General features: G+C 39.4%; 1 protein-coding gene across 1 annotated transcript in view; it reads right to left on the bottom strand.

The window, feature by feature from the left end:
- Positions 1–14670, bottom strand: part of LOC106094648 (chitin synthase chs-2) — a 414794-nt gene that overhangs the window by 345153 nt on the left and 54971 nt on the right. The window contains exon 4 of the mRNA XM_059360879.1: positions 2379–2505. Within this exon, the coding sequence (XP_059216862.1) occupies positions 2379–2505 (127 nt within the window). The remainder of the gene's footprint in view (positions 1–2378; positions 2506–14670) is intronic.

Raw genomic sequence — 14670 nt, forward strand, 5'->3', positions numbered from 1 at the left:
ATAAAAATGAATTATGACCTTCAAACCGGTCATGGTTGCCTACTATGGCGATAGATAATAGGTATTTGGTAGTAGAAAACGAATTTGATACCAAAGTTTGAGGCCAAATGTTTGGGGGTCGTGCCAACCCATAAACTCCCCCTAAACCAATCGTAATTGGGGCTAAAATAATTGAAGAAATTTGAGAGTAGAGCACGATGCTGATATTTTTTCAGGGCTAAGTACGGGCTAATGCTAGCAACATTTGTGAGATACTATGCCATGTAAAACTTCTCTCCAAAGAGGAGTCGCACTGCGGCACGCCGTTCGGACTCGGCTATAAAGAGGTGGGCCCTTATCATTGAGCTTAAAACTAGAACCCTCTGCACTCATTGATATGTGAGAAGTTTGCCCCTTTTCCTTAGTGGAATGTTTATGGGCGAAATTTGTTGTTTGTTTGTAAGTACGTGGATGGCCGCCCCCCCCTGCGTACCACGCAAAACTGGACATAATTGTGGATTTTGACAAAAAGGGTCTCAAATCTGTATCTGTTTCATGGCCAAGTATTTCAGGGTCGCCTCACCTCATAAGCGCCCCTTAAACCACACATATAAACCGACTATAGTAATATGTAGCTCCAATGTGATTTTCGGCAGTGGCAAAGATGAGTGGGATATCTAGGGGGCCACCCCACCTACAAATCCTCCAGCCAAATGGAATATAAACCAATAATGATAGTATGGAACCCAATCGAAAGGTATTTCTGACCAGAGCACGAATCTGATATATGGGGATCCGCCTCACTCTCAAAACCACGCCCATACCGGACGTATTTACCGACCATAGCAATGTACGGCTCCAATTAAAGGTATTTGGGAGAAGAGCACCAATATAATATCCACATTGGATATTATATTGGTGCGAGATATCTGAAAGGCCGTACCAGTACCACCAAACAGGACTCTCTTCCTGACGTGACCGTATGGGGCTCACATAAAATAAGAGAGTGAAAGAAGGCGCAGCGGAGTGGGCCCTGTCCAGGTAGTATATTATAAGATGCAATCTGGCGATTTGTAATAAAGGGGATAAACCGACCTTTATTACCAGGAACAGGCATCAGGTACTAGATATTACCTTAGTATCGGAAGATATAAGTGGAAAAATATGCGACTGGGATGTGTTGGTTGATCACAGCTTCTCTGATCATCGTTATATTAGTTTCAGCCTTGGAGAAAATACTGCAGAAGTGGTCCCACGGCTAAACAGAAGAAAGGCGGTTTGGAATAAATTTCTGCATGTCTATCCCTTCTAGAGCAGAAAAGGAAGAGGAAACTGCGGAGGATATGGACATAATGGTCAAGCGGATCACGAAGGCCCAGAATGACTCGCTTGTGTCAGCTTGTTCTAGTGCCAAGCCAAGTTTCAAACGGCGACCGCAATGGTGGACCCCAGGGCTGGTTGGTTTAAGGAACGACTGCAGAAATCTGTTTTTTTTTTACTTTATTAATAACTTTTAGTTCATTAATAAGTTACTTACTAAAAGATGCATTACGGCAGGCTTGGGATCTGTGGACCTAAACCAGATGGGTCAGCAGAGGAACACCTCAAGGAGGTATACTGTCTCCTCTTCTTTGGAATATAGCCATTAACAGCAGCTATATCAAAACATGGACCGATTTGGTCCATTTACAATCCCAACCGACGTACACTAATAAGAAATATTCGTTCAAATTTCAATCGACTATCTTTACTCCTTCGAAAGTAGCGTGCTTTCTGCACACAGACGGACATGGCTAGATCGGCATAAAATGTCTTGGAAGCAACATCAGGTTATGGACCGATTCAGGCCATACTTTGTTTGGATGTTGAAGACCATAGTAAAAGTCATAGACAAAAAATTTTAGCCAAATCGGATAAGAATCGAGTTTAAATGTGCGATATATCAGGTTCTAAACCGATTTAGACCATATATAGTTGTTGAAAGACGAAACAAAAGACTTCATGCGAAATTTAAGGTAAATCGGATAAAAGTTAGGTTGAAAATAGGGTGCAGATATTAATCCGCCCCATGCCACTATGGACATACTCCTAAGCCAGTAATCGGCTTGGCGTGCGCTCTAATAAGTATAAAGTAACCTCTAAAAAGAACATTTTAAGTTAGGAAATCCGTGCTACTTACAAAATCCTTAATTGTTTTCAATGCCACTCCCCTAAGTTGGTTCATGTCTGGTATTGTGTCTCCACCTAAGTGCCGATATCTGTTACACGCGAAAACCGGACAATGACAAATTTACCTTCCATATTTTTCTGACGCTCTATAGCCTTCACTAATTATTTTTCAACGAATTAAAAGACACTGCTGTTGTTTACATATTCGAGAAACAAAGGTGTAAACTTACTTAGAAGGGCCGGTGTAAAAGAAACAGCATTGCATAACATCAAAGCTTTTAACGAATCCAACTGAACAAACACGTAAAATGTCAATATAGCCAATCCTATTACGTGTAACAATTCAAAAGAAATGACCTGAAAGCAAAAGTAAAATGGATGGGTAATTAATCACTCGTCAATGTTGTTATAAGCAACTTTAATCTAAATTGCAAATTTATAATTGAAAGTTATACAAAACAAACCATTAATAGTTATAAAATACTAGCCGAACCGGGCCGTCTCCGCAACGCCTTTTTTAACGTTCTTATACCTTTTATTTGAGCCGTATATTGCGATGGTCGATTTATAAGTCGTATTTTGGTACAGTTTTACGATGGGAACATGTCGCCCCGAATGTGGGTATCGAATTTGTGTCATTGGGGTTAGCAAGTGAATTCATATTCTGGCAACAACATAGGAAAAATTTTTTATGGTGGTTATCCCCTCCTTAGTTGGCGACATTTGTGAAGTACTATGCCATGCAAAGAAGTTATATAAAAAGGTCATCGGTATGTGATAAGTTGGCCCCTGTTCTTTAATGAAATGTTTAATTGCAAAATTTTTGCTCTACTCAATTATACATTTCTTTGGACTCCTATATTGTAGTTGGTAAAACATATGTTTGTTTTGGGGTGTATTTTGTTATTATATCCAACAACTGTGCCAAGTATGGTTCAAATCGGCCCATAACATATATAGCTGCCATATAAACCGATCTTGGGTCTTGACTTATAGAGCCTCTAGAGTGCGCAATTCTTATCCGATTGGAATGAAATTTCGCACGACGTGTTTTGTCATGATATCCAACAACTGTGCTGAGTATGGTTCAAATCGGTTCATAACCTGATATAGCTGTCATATAAACCGATCTTGGGTCTTGACTTCTTGAGCCTCTAGAGGGCGCAATCCTTATCCGATTTGAATGAATTTGGGCACGACGTGTTTTGTTATGATATCCAACTGTACCAAGTATGGTTCAAATCGGTTCATAACCTGATATAGCTGTCATATAAACCGATCTGGGATCTTGACTTCTTTAGCCTCTAGAGGTCGCAATTATTATCCGATTTGCCTGAAATTTTGTACAACGGATCCTCTCATGACCATCAACATACGTGTTTATTATGGTCTGAATCGGTCTATAGCCCGATACATCTCCCATATAAATCAATCTCTCTATTTTACTTCTTGAGCCCCCAAAGGGTGCAATTCTTATTCGAATTGGCTGACATTTTACACAGGTCTCCAACATATAATTTAATTGTGGTCCAAACCGGACCATATCTTGATATCGCTTTAATAGCAGAGCAAATCTTCTCTTATATCCTTTTTTGCCTAAGAAGAGATGCCGGGAAAAGAACTCGACAAATGCGATCCATGGTGGCCCGGCCGAACTTAGCACGCTTTTACTTGTTTATATATATGGAACTAGCTGAACCCAGCCCGCTTCGCTGCACCTTATTTTACACCATATGAAATATAACAACGGCCATAATTTTATAGAATTTTTACGCCCAGAGAAATCATTGTTTGGAACTCGATTATTGGTATAAATTGATGATAATTGTAAATAATTTTTAATTGTCAGCACCAAAGATCAGTCATTTTCTAAGTTCAGTAGTTAACTTGATTACTATACTATTGCAAGCATTAAATGAAGATGTTCGTAATCACTTTATTGGTCGTGCCAATCATTTGCAAAAAAATTATTTTTTTTGTTCTGGTTGTAGTATCAACTACTTATAATTTGAAATCTTCTAACGGAGCACAAAGAAAGAGTTAGCTCAACTACGATTTCAGTCATATGCATACAAATTCTGTTTTAGTTAATACTGTAACCAATCAGATTCTTAGACCGAATTTGTTATTGTCATTTGCATTGGGAAAAGCAATAAAGTTATTTCTTCTCTGTGTTAAGTATGATAGTAATTATTGGTGCAAAAGCATGTGATCCGTATGGACATAAATAAAAATACTACGTAAAAGTTTTAGAAGTCTGTATATCAATTTGCCCACATCTTATTTACGAGGAGCTCTCGAGTTTATTGGATAAGCCTTCATAGTTCAGCTGTTGGTTATTGACCATGATGGAGCTATTTCATGATGATGGCGTAGTCCGTTTTGTTGTCATAGTTCCAAGACAGGTGAAATCAATTTGCAGTTCCTAGCTGGATATTTCTCTGTTTATTGTAGGGCAATAACCTCAATTTAAACATTGATTGTCGCTACCGAACTGTTTTTGAACCTTCTTAGTATGTCGAACCATCAGCATTCGGTTGCAAAAAAGATTGGTTTAGGCAACGAATCTGTTTTCTGTGTCTAGGCTATTGTAGAAACTTGTCTCACGGTAGGAGGGTTAAAAAAATAAAACCGAATAAAACTGTTTAATTCTTTAATTTTATATATTCGAAGGACAGACTTTTCAAAACAATAGTGGAAAGCATATGATCAGTTTTTAACACTGTCTGCTGGACCTCTCGCGTTCTATGGCTTTCCTATTCAAATAATTAATATCCCCCAAAAGATGGCACTGAATTTGTTGTTGGTGATGCTCGCTGTTGATTCCCATCAGATTGTCATCATATTGTCTATTTTTGAATTCAATCGAATTTCCACTTTTGTCGGGCTATCTGCTGTCACCTTTGCGCATTGGCAAGCATTTTCGGTTTACCCATGGCATAAATATCAGAAAAAGTTTACAGCAATGGATATTCTTTCAATTATAGTTGCGACAACTGTAAATAGTTATCCATTTAAGTCTTCAGTACAAAAACTTACGGCCTTACCATTAACTTTTTTATTCTTTTTACACCCCCCACCATAGGGGTAAACTAGTTTTGTCATTCCATCTGTAACACATCGAAATATTCATCTGAGACCCAACAAAGTATATATGCAAATTCTTGATTGTCTTGACATTCTAAGTCGATTTAGCCATGTCCATCCGTCTGTGAAAAGCACGCTTACTTTCGAAGTGATAAAGCTAGGCGTCAAAAATGTTGCACAAATACTTCTTATAAGTGTAGGTCGGTTGGGATTGTAAATAGGCCATATCGGTTCATGTTTTGATATAGCTGCCATATAAACCGATCTGGGATCTTGACTACTTGAGCCACTAGAGAAATGTTGCATGAGATGTTTTGTTATAGTTCCTAACAACTGTGCCAATTATGGTTCAAATCGGTCCATAACCTGACACAGCTGTCATATAAATCGATCTGGGGTCTTGCGACCCCAAAATTAAAGTGATCCGATCGGGACAATATGGGATTCAAATGAAAGGTATTCAGGAGTAGACTACGAATTTCGTATTAAACATTTGATGCAAGAAATTGGGGGCCGTCCCGATCCCAAAACCCCCTAAAATAGGTTTATTGGACGATAACGGCAATATGGGTTAGAGTACGAAAATGGTCACGAAGGAGGAAAAGGCTTTTTAGTTTGTTACTATTGGAAATGGCGGACCATTTTACCATTTAAATCAAAAGTGGACCGATAGGCACAATATGGGTATCAAATGAAAGGTCTTGGGGAGTAAAATACGAATATGGTATTAAAAGTTGGCAGTGTGGTGCACAACTCTCATATAGACGCCCTCCACAAAATGGCTGTATACATCAATCAAGACAATATGGGGTTAAATTAAAGGTATAAGGTTGTGAACTGCGAATCTTATCTCAATATTCTGCTCATATATCAAGCGTACCACCTCACCCCAAAACAGTCGATCAATTATAGTGACCTAACGGGACACTGGGTGACACAAATAAATGCAGGCCGCCATAGCCCCCAAAATGTGACGTTCAGCGTGATAACAGGAGTTGCAAACCTAAACGATAAGGTTGCAACCATTTTTAGCTCATCGATAGACAAAACCAAATGACGTGTTGCTAGGCAACACTTCTTTATTCAAAAGTTTTACATGGTTTAATAGTAAGAACTATCGCCACTGCACCAAATATATAGACTGGCAAATTAGTTCTTTACCACTGAAAATCGTTTAATGTGGCAATTTGATTTCATTAAAAAAAAGACTAAATGATGGCTATTTAATAGGTAGTTATATGATATGGTGGTTGTCTATGAATGACTATTCATAAACAATATAAATACAAAAAAATTTCTATAGAAAAATAAATTTTGCATAAAAAAAGAATAAGAAACATATTTTTAGCGTAGTGAAAATGAAGGCACAGCGATGCGGGCTGGGCTCAGCTATCTACATATATATAAATAAATGAATTTTTGTTTGTTTCTCGATTTCTTTGTATTTAACTACAATTACACAGAAATAATCAAATTTAGTGCACTCCTCTCCAACATAGCATAATCGGGCGTAGCAGAGCGGGCGGGGATCAGCTAGTCTTATACATAGGTAGGTAGATTTGTTTGTGTGTTCCTTATAGACTCAAAAACGGCTGAACCGATTTTCTTGAACTTTTCACAGATGGTGCATAATGATCCCGTGGTGAAAATAGGGTACCACATTTTTTGATATTTGAAGGGGGGCGGACCCTCTTCCTTACCATAATTTTCAGAGATGTTTGGTGCAATTTAAGCGAAATTTGTCTCATATAGTACCCTATAAATAAAAATTTGGTATCCAAATTTCGGATGGGGTACCTAGGGGGGCCGCCCCACCCTAAAACCTACCAAACATATATTTAGACCAATCACGACAATATGGGACTCAAAGGAAAGGTATTAAAAATATGAAAACGTATCTGATATCCAGTTGTCAAGTGTTAAGGGTACAACACCCAAAACATTCCCTAAATCGGACATATTTACCGACCATGGCAGTATGGGACTCAAATGAAAGGTATTTGCGAGTAGAATACGAATCTGATATCCAAATGTGGGACCACGTTTCTGGGGGTTCACCCTTTTCCCAAAACACCTCCCAAACAGGACTTATTTAGTGACCATGGTAATATGGGGCTTAAATAAAAGGTATTTGAATGTAGAATACGAATCTGAAGGGGTACTGAAAACCATTTACTCATTTGAAAACAGCCTTTGAAAATAGCCAGTTGATGGCGCTAACTTAAATGTTAGTGCTACTACTTTGCCCCAGTTTCTTAGTGGAATGCGCATGGGTAAAATTTGTAATTTTGCTACTGCTCGCTTGGAGTGGCTTAACGCTAATAACATTGATCATAATGTGGTAGTTGTCCTTAAATGGCTATATGGCTATTAAATAGTCATCATTGAGTCTTTTTATACCCACCACCGAAGGATGGGGGGATATTCATTTTGTCATTCCGTTTGCAACACATCGAAATATCCATTTCCGACCCTATAAAGTATATTTATTCTTGATCAGCGCAAAAACTAAGTTGATCTAGACATGTCCGTCCGACTGTCCGTCTGTCTGTTGAAATCTCGCTACAGTCTTCAAAAATAGAGACATTGAGTTGAAATTTTGCACAGAGTCTTTTTTTGTCCATTAGCAGGTTAAGTTCGAAGATGAGCTATATCGGACCATATCTTGATATAGCCCCCATATAGACCGATCCGCCGATTTAGGGTCTTTGGCCCATAAAAGCCACATTTATTAACCGATTTTGAATTTGAATTTTGTTAGACCTTTCGACATCCTTCTTCAATTTGGCCCATATCGTTTCGTATTTGGATATAGCTGCCATATAGACCCATCTCTCGATTTAAGGTCTTAGGCCCATAAAAGGCCCATTTATTGTCCACTTTTTCCAAAATTTGGGACAGTAAGTTGTGTTAATCCCTTCGACATCCAGATCGGTCCAGATTTGGATATAGCTGCCATATAGACCGATCTCTCGATTTAATGTTATGGGCCCATAAAAGGCGCATCTATTGTCCGATGTTGCCGAAATTTCGGACAGAGAGTTAAGTTAAGCCCCTCCACATATTTCTGCAATTTGGTCTAGATCGATCAAGATATTGAACTATATACAACACGGAAGTCGAAACGCCTAATATAAAAATTTTAATTTAATTATAAATGCACCTTTTATGGGGCCTGGACCGATTTGGGCCAAGTTGCAGAAAAATGTCGAAGAGTCTAACACAAAGCACTGTCCCAAATTTCAGCAAAATCGGATAATAAATTTGGCTTTTATGGGCCTAAGACCCTAAATCGGCGTATCGGTCTATATGGGGGCTATATCAAGATATAGTCCAGTATAGCCCATCTTCGAACTTAACCTGCTTATAAACAAGAAAAGAATCTGTGTAAAGTTTCTGCTCAATATCTCTATTTTTAAAAATTGTATCGTGATTTCAACAGACAGACGGACGGACATGTCTAGATCGTCTGAGATTTTTACGCTGATCAAGAATATATACACTTTATAGGGTCGGAAATTGATTTTTCGATATGTTGCAAACGGAATGACAGAATGAATATACCCCCATACATCGGTGGTGGGTATAAAAAAAAGACTAAATGATGACCATTTAATGGGAGTCATATGGTATGATGGTTGTCTATGAATGACTGTTCATAGACAACCACCGTACCATATATTATAACATTTAAATAAGCGTCATCTGGCAGTCTTCAACTGAAATTGTTTGAACCAATTGGATTTAGTTGATCCAATTAAAATCATGCCAACATGAACAGAGAGAGGTCAGAGTGGTAAAAATAATCATCAGCATGTACCTTTGTTATGACAATCTATCGGTCCTTTGAATCTTATAAATAAAAATCAATTTGTGTTTGTATGTTTGTTTGTTCCTTATCGGCTCAGAAACGGCTGAACAGATTTTCTTGAAATTTTCACAGATGGTGCATAATGACCCCTTGATGAAAATAGGGTACTACATTTTTTGATATCTGAAGGGGGGCAGACCCTCCCCCTTGCCCTAATTTTCAGAAACGCCAGATCTCGGAGATGGGTGGTGCGATTTAAGCGAAATTTTGTATGCTTTGATATAGTACCCTATTATCAAAAATTTGGTATCCAAATTTCGGATGGGCTACCTAGGGGGGCCGCCCCACCCTAAAACCTACCAAACATATATTTACACCAATCACGACAATATGGGACTCAAATAAAAGGCATTTGCGAGGAGAATACGAATCTGATATCCAAATGTGGGACCACGTTTCTGGGGGTCCACCCCTTCCCCAAAACACCCCTTCCCCAAAACACCCCTTCCCCAAAACACCCCTTCCCAAAACACCCCCCAAACTGGACTTATTTACTGACCATGGGAATATGGGGCTTAAATAAAAGGTATTTGAATGTAGAATACGAATCTGATATCCAAATATGGGACCAAGTGGGGACAAATTTACGACCATAGCAATATGGGGCTCAAATGAAAGGTCTTTGGGAGTAAATCACGAATTTGATATCAATATTCCGGAAAAGTGTCTATGGGGACACGCCACCCTCACAACACCACCCAAATAGTAAGTATTTTCTGACTATTGCAATGTGAGGCTCAAATAAGAGGGTTTTTAAAGTGGAACACCAATCCGATAATTATATTCAAGGCGAACTCACTGGGTGGCTGCCCATCCCCCAAACCCCCCCCCCCCCAAACCGGTCATGTTTGCCGACTGTGGAGATATGGGGCTCAAATTAAAGGTACGTGGGAGTAGACCACGTATCAGATATCAACATTAGGGGCCAACTGTCTAGCGGACGTCCCACCACCATGACAACCCCCAAATAGGACGTATTTGCTCACCAAGATATGTTGGATCTTAAGGAGAGTAGAACTAAATATTCATAGTTTTTAGGGCTAATACCCCAAACTGGACATATTTGCTGACTTTTGCAATAAGGAGTTTAAATGAGATTAGAAAACGAATTTGATATCCAATTTTGAGGGCAATGGCAATATGGGGTTCAAATAAATGATATATAAACATATGAGAATAGAGCACGTTGCTGATATATTTTCCGGGCTTAGTGTTTGGGGGACCACCGCAATTCCCAAAACACCCCTAAATCGGGGATATTTAGCGACCATGTCAATGTGGAGCTTAAATGAAAGGTATTGGGGAGTAGAATACGAATCTAATATCGAAATATGGGCCACGTTTCTTGGGGTCCACCCCTTCCCCAAAACACTCCCCAAATAGGACTTATTTACTGACCACAGGATTATGGGGCTTAAATAAAACGTATTTGAGTGTAGAATTTGAATCTGATGTCCAAATATGAGACCAAGTGTTTGTGGAGCCGTTTTTCCCCAAAAACATCCTCCATAGGGGACAAATTTACGACCATTGCAATAAGGGGCTCAAAGGTTTTTGGGAGTAAAGCACGAATCTGATATCAATATTCTGGAAAAGTGTCTACAAAGCCACCCCACCCCCACAACACCACCCAAATAGGAAGGAGTTCCTAACTATTGCAATATGAGGCTCAAATAAGAGGGTTTTTAGAGTAGAACACGAATCTGATATATATTTTCAAGGCCCATCCCACAAAACACCCCCAAGTCGGTCATGTTTGCCGACTATGGAAATATGGGGCTCAAATTAAAGGTATGTGGGAGTAGACCACGTATCTCAAGACAATTTGGGTCTTAAAGAGAGTGGAACTAAATACTTATAGTTATTAAGGACAATACCCCAAACCGAACATATTTGCTGACTTTTGCAATAAGGAATTTAAATGAGATTTGAAAACGAATTTGATATTCAATTTTGAGGCCGATGGCAATATGGGATTTAAATAAATCATATATAGATATATGAGAATAGAGCACGTTGCTGATATATTTTCCGGGCTTAGTGTTTGGTCGACCACCCCAATCCCTAAAACACCCCTAAATCGGCCATATTTACCGACCAAGTCAATGTGGAGCTTAAATGAAAGGTATTGGGGGGTAGAGCAAGATTAATACCCACTTTCGGGACTAATTTTCTGGGGGTCTGCCCCTTTTCCAAAATACCCCACAAACAACAATTTTTTACTGACCATCGCAATATGGGACTTAAATAAAGGTATTTGGGAGTAGAATATGAATTTGATATCCAAATGTAGGACCATCAATTTTGGGCATCACCCCGTTCCCAAAACACCCCCAAAGGGTAACAAGTTTTCGACCATGGGGATATGTGGCTCAAATGAAAGGTATTTCAGATTAGAAAACGAATTTGATAACCTATTTTGGGGCCATGTGTTTGGGGGACGCCTCGTCGTATAAACTCCCCTAAACCAATGGCAATATGGGGTTTAAATAAATTGTATTTAAAAGAAGAGCACGATGTTGATATTTTTTCGGGGCCAAGTGTCTGGGGGACCACCTTATCCCCGGGAACACCCCTAAATGTCGGGCTGAAATAAAGTATTTTAAGAATGGAGTACACCTTACATCCAAACTTAAATTCGTAGACCAATAAAGTTATGGGATTCAGACTGTTAATCAAGCGATATACTATTTTCGTAGAAAATATATATTCCAAGGAAACTTTTGTTCCATATAAAGTAAAATAGGGCGCAGCGGAGCGGGCGCGGGTCAGCTAGTCTATTATATAAAAATGAAATTGTTGCGTTTTTATACCCTCCACCATAGAATATACACTAATTTCGTCATTCTGTTTGTAACTACTCGAAATATTCATGTGAGACCCCATAAAGTATATATATTCTTGATCGTCGCGACATTTTATGCCATGAAGCCGTGTCCGTCCGTCTGTCCGTCTGTCCGTCCGTCCGTCCGTCCGTCTGTCCGTCTGTCCGTCCGTCCGTCCGTCCGTCTGTCCGTCCGTCCGTCTGTCCGTCCGTCCGTCTGTCCGTCCGTCCGTCTGTCCGTCCGTCCGTCTGTCTGTCGAAAGCACGCTTACTTCCGAAGGAGTAAAGCTAGCCGCTTGAAATTTTGCACAAATACTTCTTATTAGTGTAGGTCGGTTGGTATTATAAATGGGTCATATCGGTCAATATTTTGATATAGCTGCCATATAAACCGATCTTGGGTCTTGACTTCTTGAGACTCTAGAGAGCGCAATTCTTTTCCGATTGGGATGAAATTTTGCACGACGTGTTTTGTTATGATATCCAACAACTTTGTCAAGTATTGTTCACATCGGTCCATAATCTGATATAGCTGCCATATAAACCGATCTTGGGTCTTGACTTCTTGGGCCTCTAGAGTGCGCAATTCTTATCCGATTAGAATGAAATTTTGCACCACGTGTTTTTTTATGATATCCAATAACTGTGCCAAGTGTGGTTCAAATCGGTCCATAACCTGATGTAGCTGCCATATAAACCAATCTTGGGTCTTGACTTCTTGAGCCTCTAGAGAGCGCAATTCTTATCCGATTTGCCTGAAATTTTGTACGACGGATCCTCTCATGACCATCAACATACATGTTTATTATGGTCTGAATCGGTCTATAGCCCGATACAGCTTCCATATTAATCGATCTCTCTATTTTACTTTTTGAGCCTCCAAAGGGCGCAATTCTTATTCGAATTGGCTGACATTTTACACAGATCTCCAACATATAATTTAATTGTGGTCTAAACCGGATCATACCTTGATATCACTCTAAAAGCAGAGCAAATATTTTCTTATATCATTTTTTGCCTAAGAAGAGATGCCGGGGAAAGAGCTGACTAATGCGCTCCATGGTGGAGGGTATATACGATTCGGCCCGGCCGAACTTAGCACGCTTTAACTTGTTTTGTTTATTTGTTTGTTAGTTTGTTTGTCTGTTCCGTATAGATTCAAAAACGGCTGAACCGATTTTTATGAAATTTCACACACGGTAGAGTTTGACCCCCGGTGAAAATAATACCACAAAAACACGAAATTGGTAAAGAATTTTGGGGTTAAATAACCAGGGGAGACGCCCCATTCCAAAACCCACCCGAACGGACATGTGTAGCGATTGGGACAATATGGGTATCAAATGAAAGGTATTTAAGAGTAGAGTACGAATTTTGTATACAATTTTCCCTCTTAATTTTCGGGGGGTCCCCCCACACACAAAAAAAACCACAAGAGGACACTTTCACCGCTTTGGGCAATATGGGTATCAAATGAAAAGTATTCAAGAGTAGAGTACGATCTTGGCATTAAACTGTTACCCAACGTGTCGGGGGCCCCCACTCCCAAAAACAGCACTCAACAGGACCCCTCAACAGGACATGTTAACCGTTTGGGACAATATGGGTATCAAACGAAAGATATTTGGAAGCTGAGTACACATCTGTTATAAGATTTTGGCCCAAGCTGTCTCGGGGGCCTCCACAATCCAAAAAAAAAAAAAAAACTCCAAAACGGGATAAATGTCCAACGTAACAAAATATGTATCGAACGTAAGGGCTTTGGGACTTGACTACGAATCTGGTATGTACAATTAGGACAGAGTCTGGGACCACCCTTCAATAGGACGTGTAGTTCGATCGGGATAATATGTCAATTAAAAGAAAGGTCTATGACAGTATATTTCGAACATAATGTTGGTATAAGGATTCAAGTATCTGGGTCACGTCCTACCATTACGCAGGACAGTAAATCGCGACAATAAAAGACTCAAATAAAATGTTTAACATTTTGAAAGAGGCTCTAACACGATGCTTATATTACTTCAGGGTTCGCCTCTAAACTCCCTTCAAACCTCCCTTGCCAACTATGGCGATAAATAATAGGTATTTGATAGTAGAAAATCAAATGAGGCCAAATGTTTGGGGGTCGTGTCACCTCATAAACTCACCCTAAACCAATGGCCCAAATTAAAGAAATTTGAGAGTAGAGCACGATGCTGATATTTTTTCAGGGCTAAGTTCGTGGATTGCCGCCCCACCCTGCATATTCCTCAAACTGGATATATTTGTGGATTATGGGAAAAAGGTGCTCAAACCTGTATTTGTTTCATGGCCAAGTATTTCAGGAACGCCTCACCTCATAAACTCCCCATGACCAAACATATATACCGACTATAGTAATATGTAGCTTCAATGTGGTTTTTGGGAGTGGAGTATGAATCTGATATCCACTTTTGGGGCAAAGAGTTTGGCTGCTCCAATCCACCACCAAATCCAAAAGAATGAAGTAGATCTAATATCCAAACTTTAATGACCCTTCAATTACCCCATTTTCAAAAACGCCAGATCTCGGAGATAGGTGAGGCAATTTAAGCGAAATATAGTTTGTTTATAATAACTTAAATACAGAAATTTATAACCTTATTTAGGGTATGATATCTACGGGGGCCGCCCCACCTCCAAAGCCATCAGCCAAATGGAAATTTAAAGCAATAATGACAATATTAGTCTCAAAGGAAAGTATTTGAGACTAGAGCAC

The sequence above is a fragment of the Stomoxys calcitrans genome, chromosome 1 (genome assembly GCF_963082655.1).
Source record: "Stomoxys calcitrans chromosome 1, idStoCalc2.1, whole genome shotgun sequence".
Lineage (NCBI taxonomy): Eukaryota > Metazoa > Arthropoda > Insecta > Diptera > Muscidae > Stomoxys > Stomoxys calcitrans.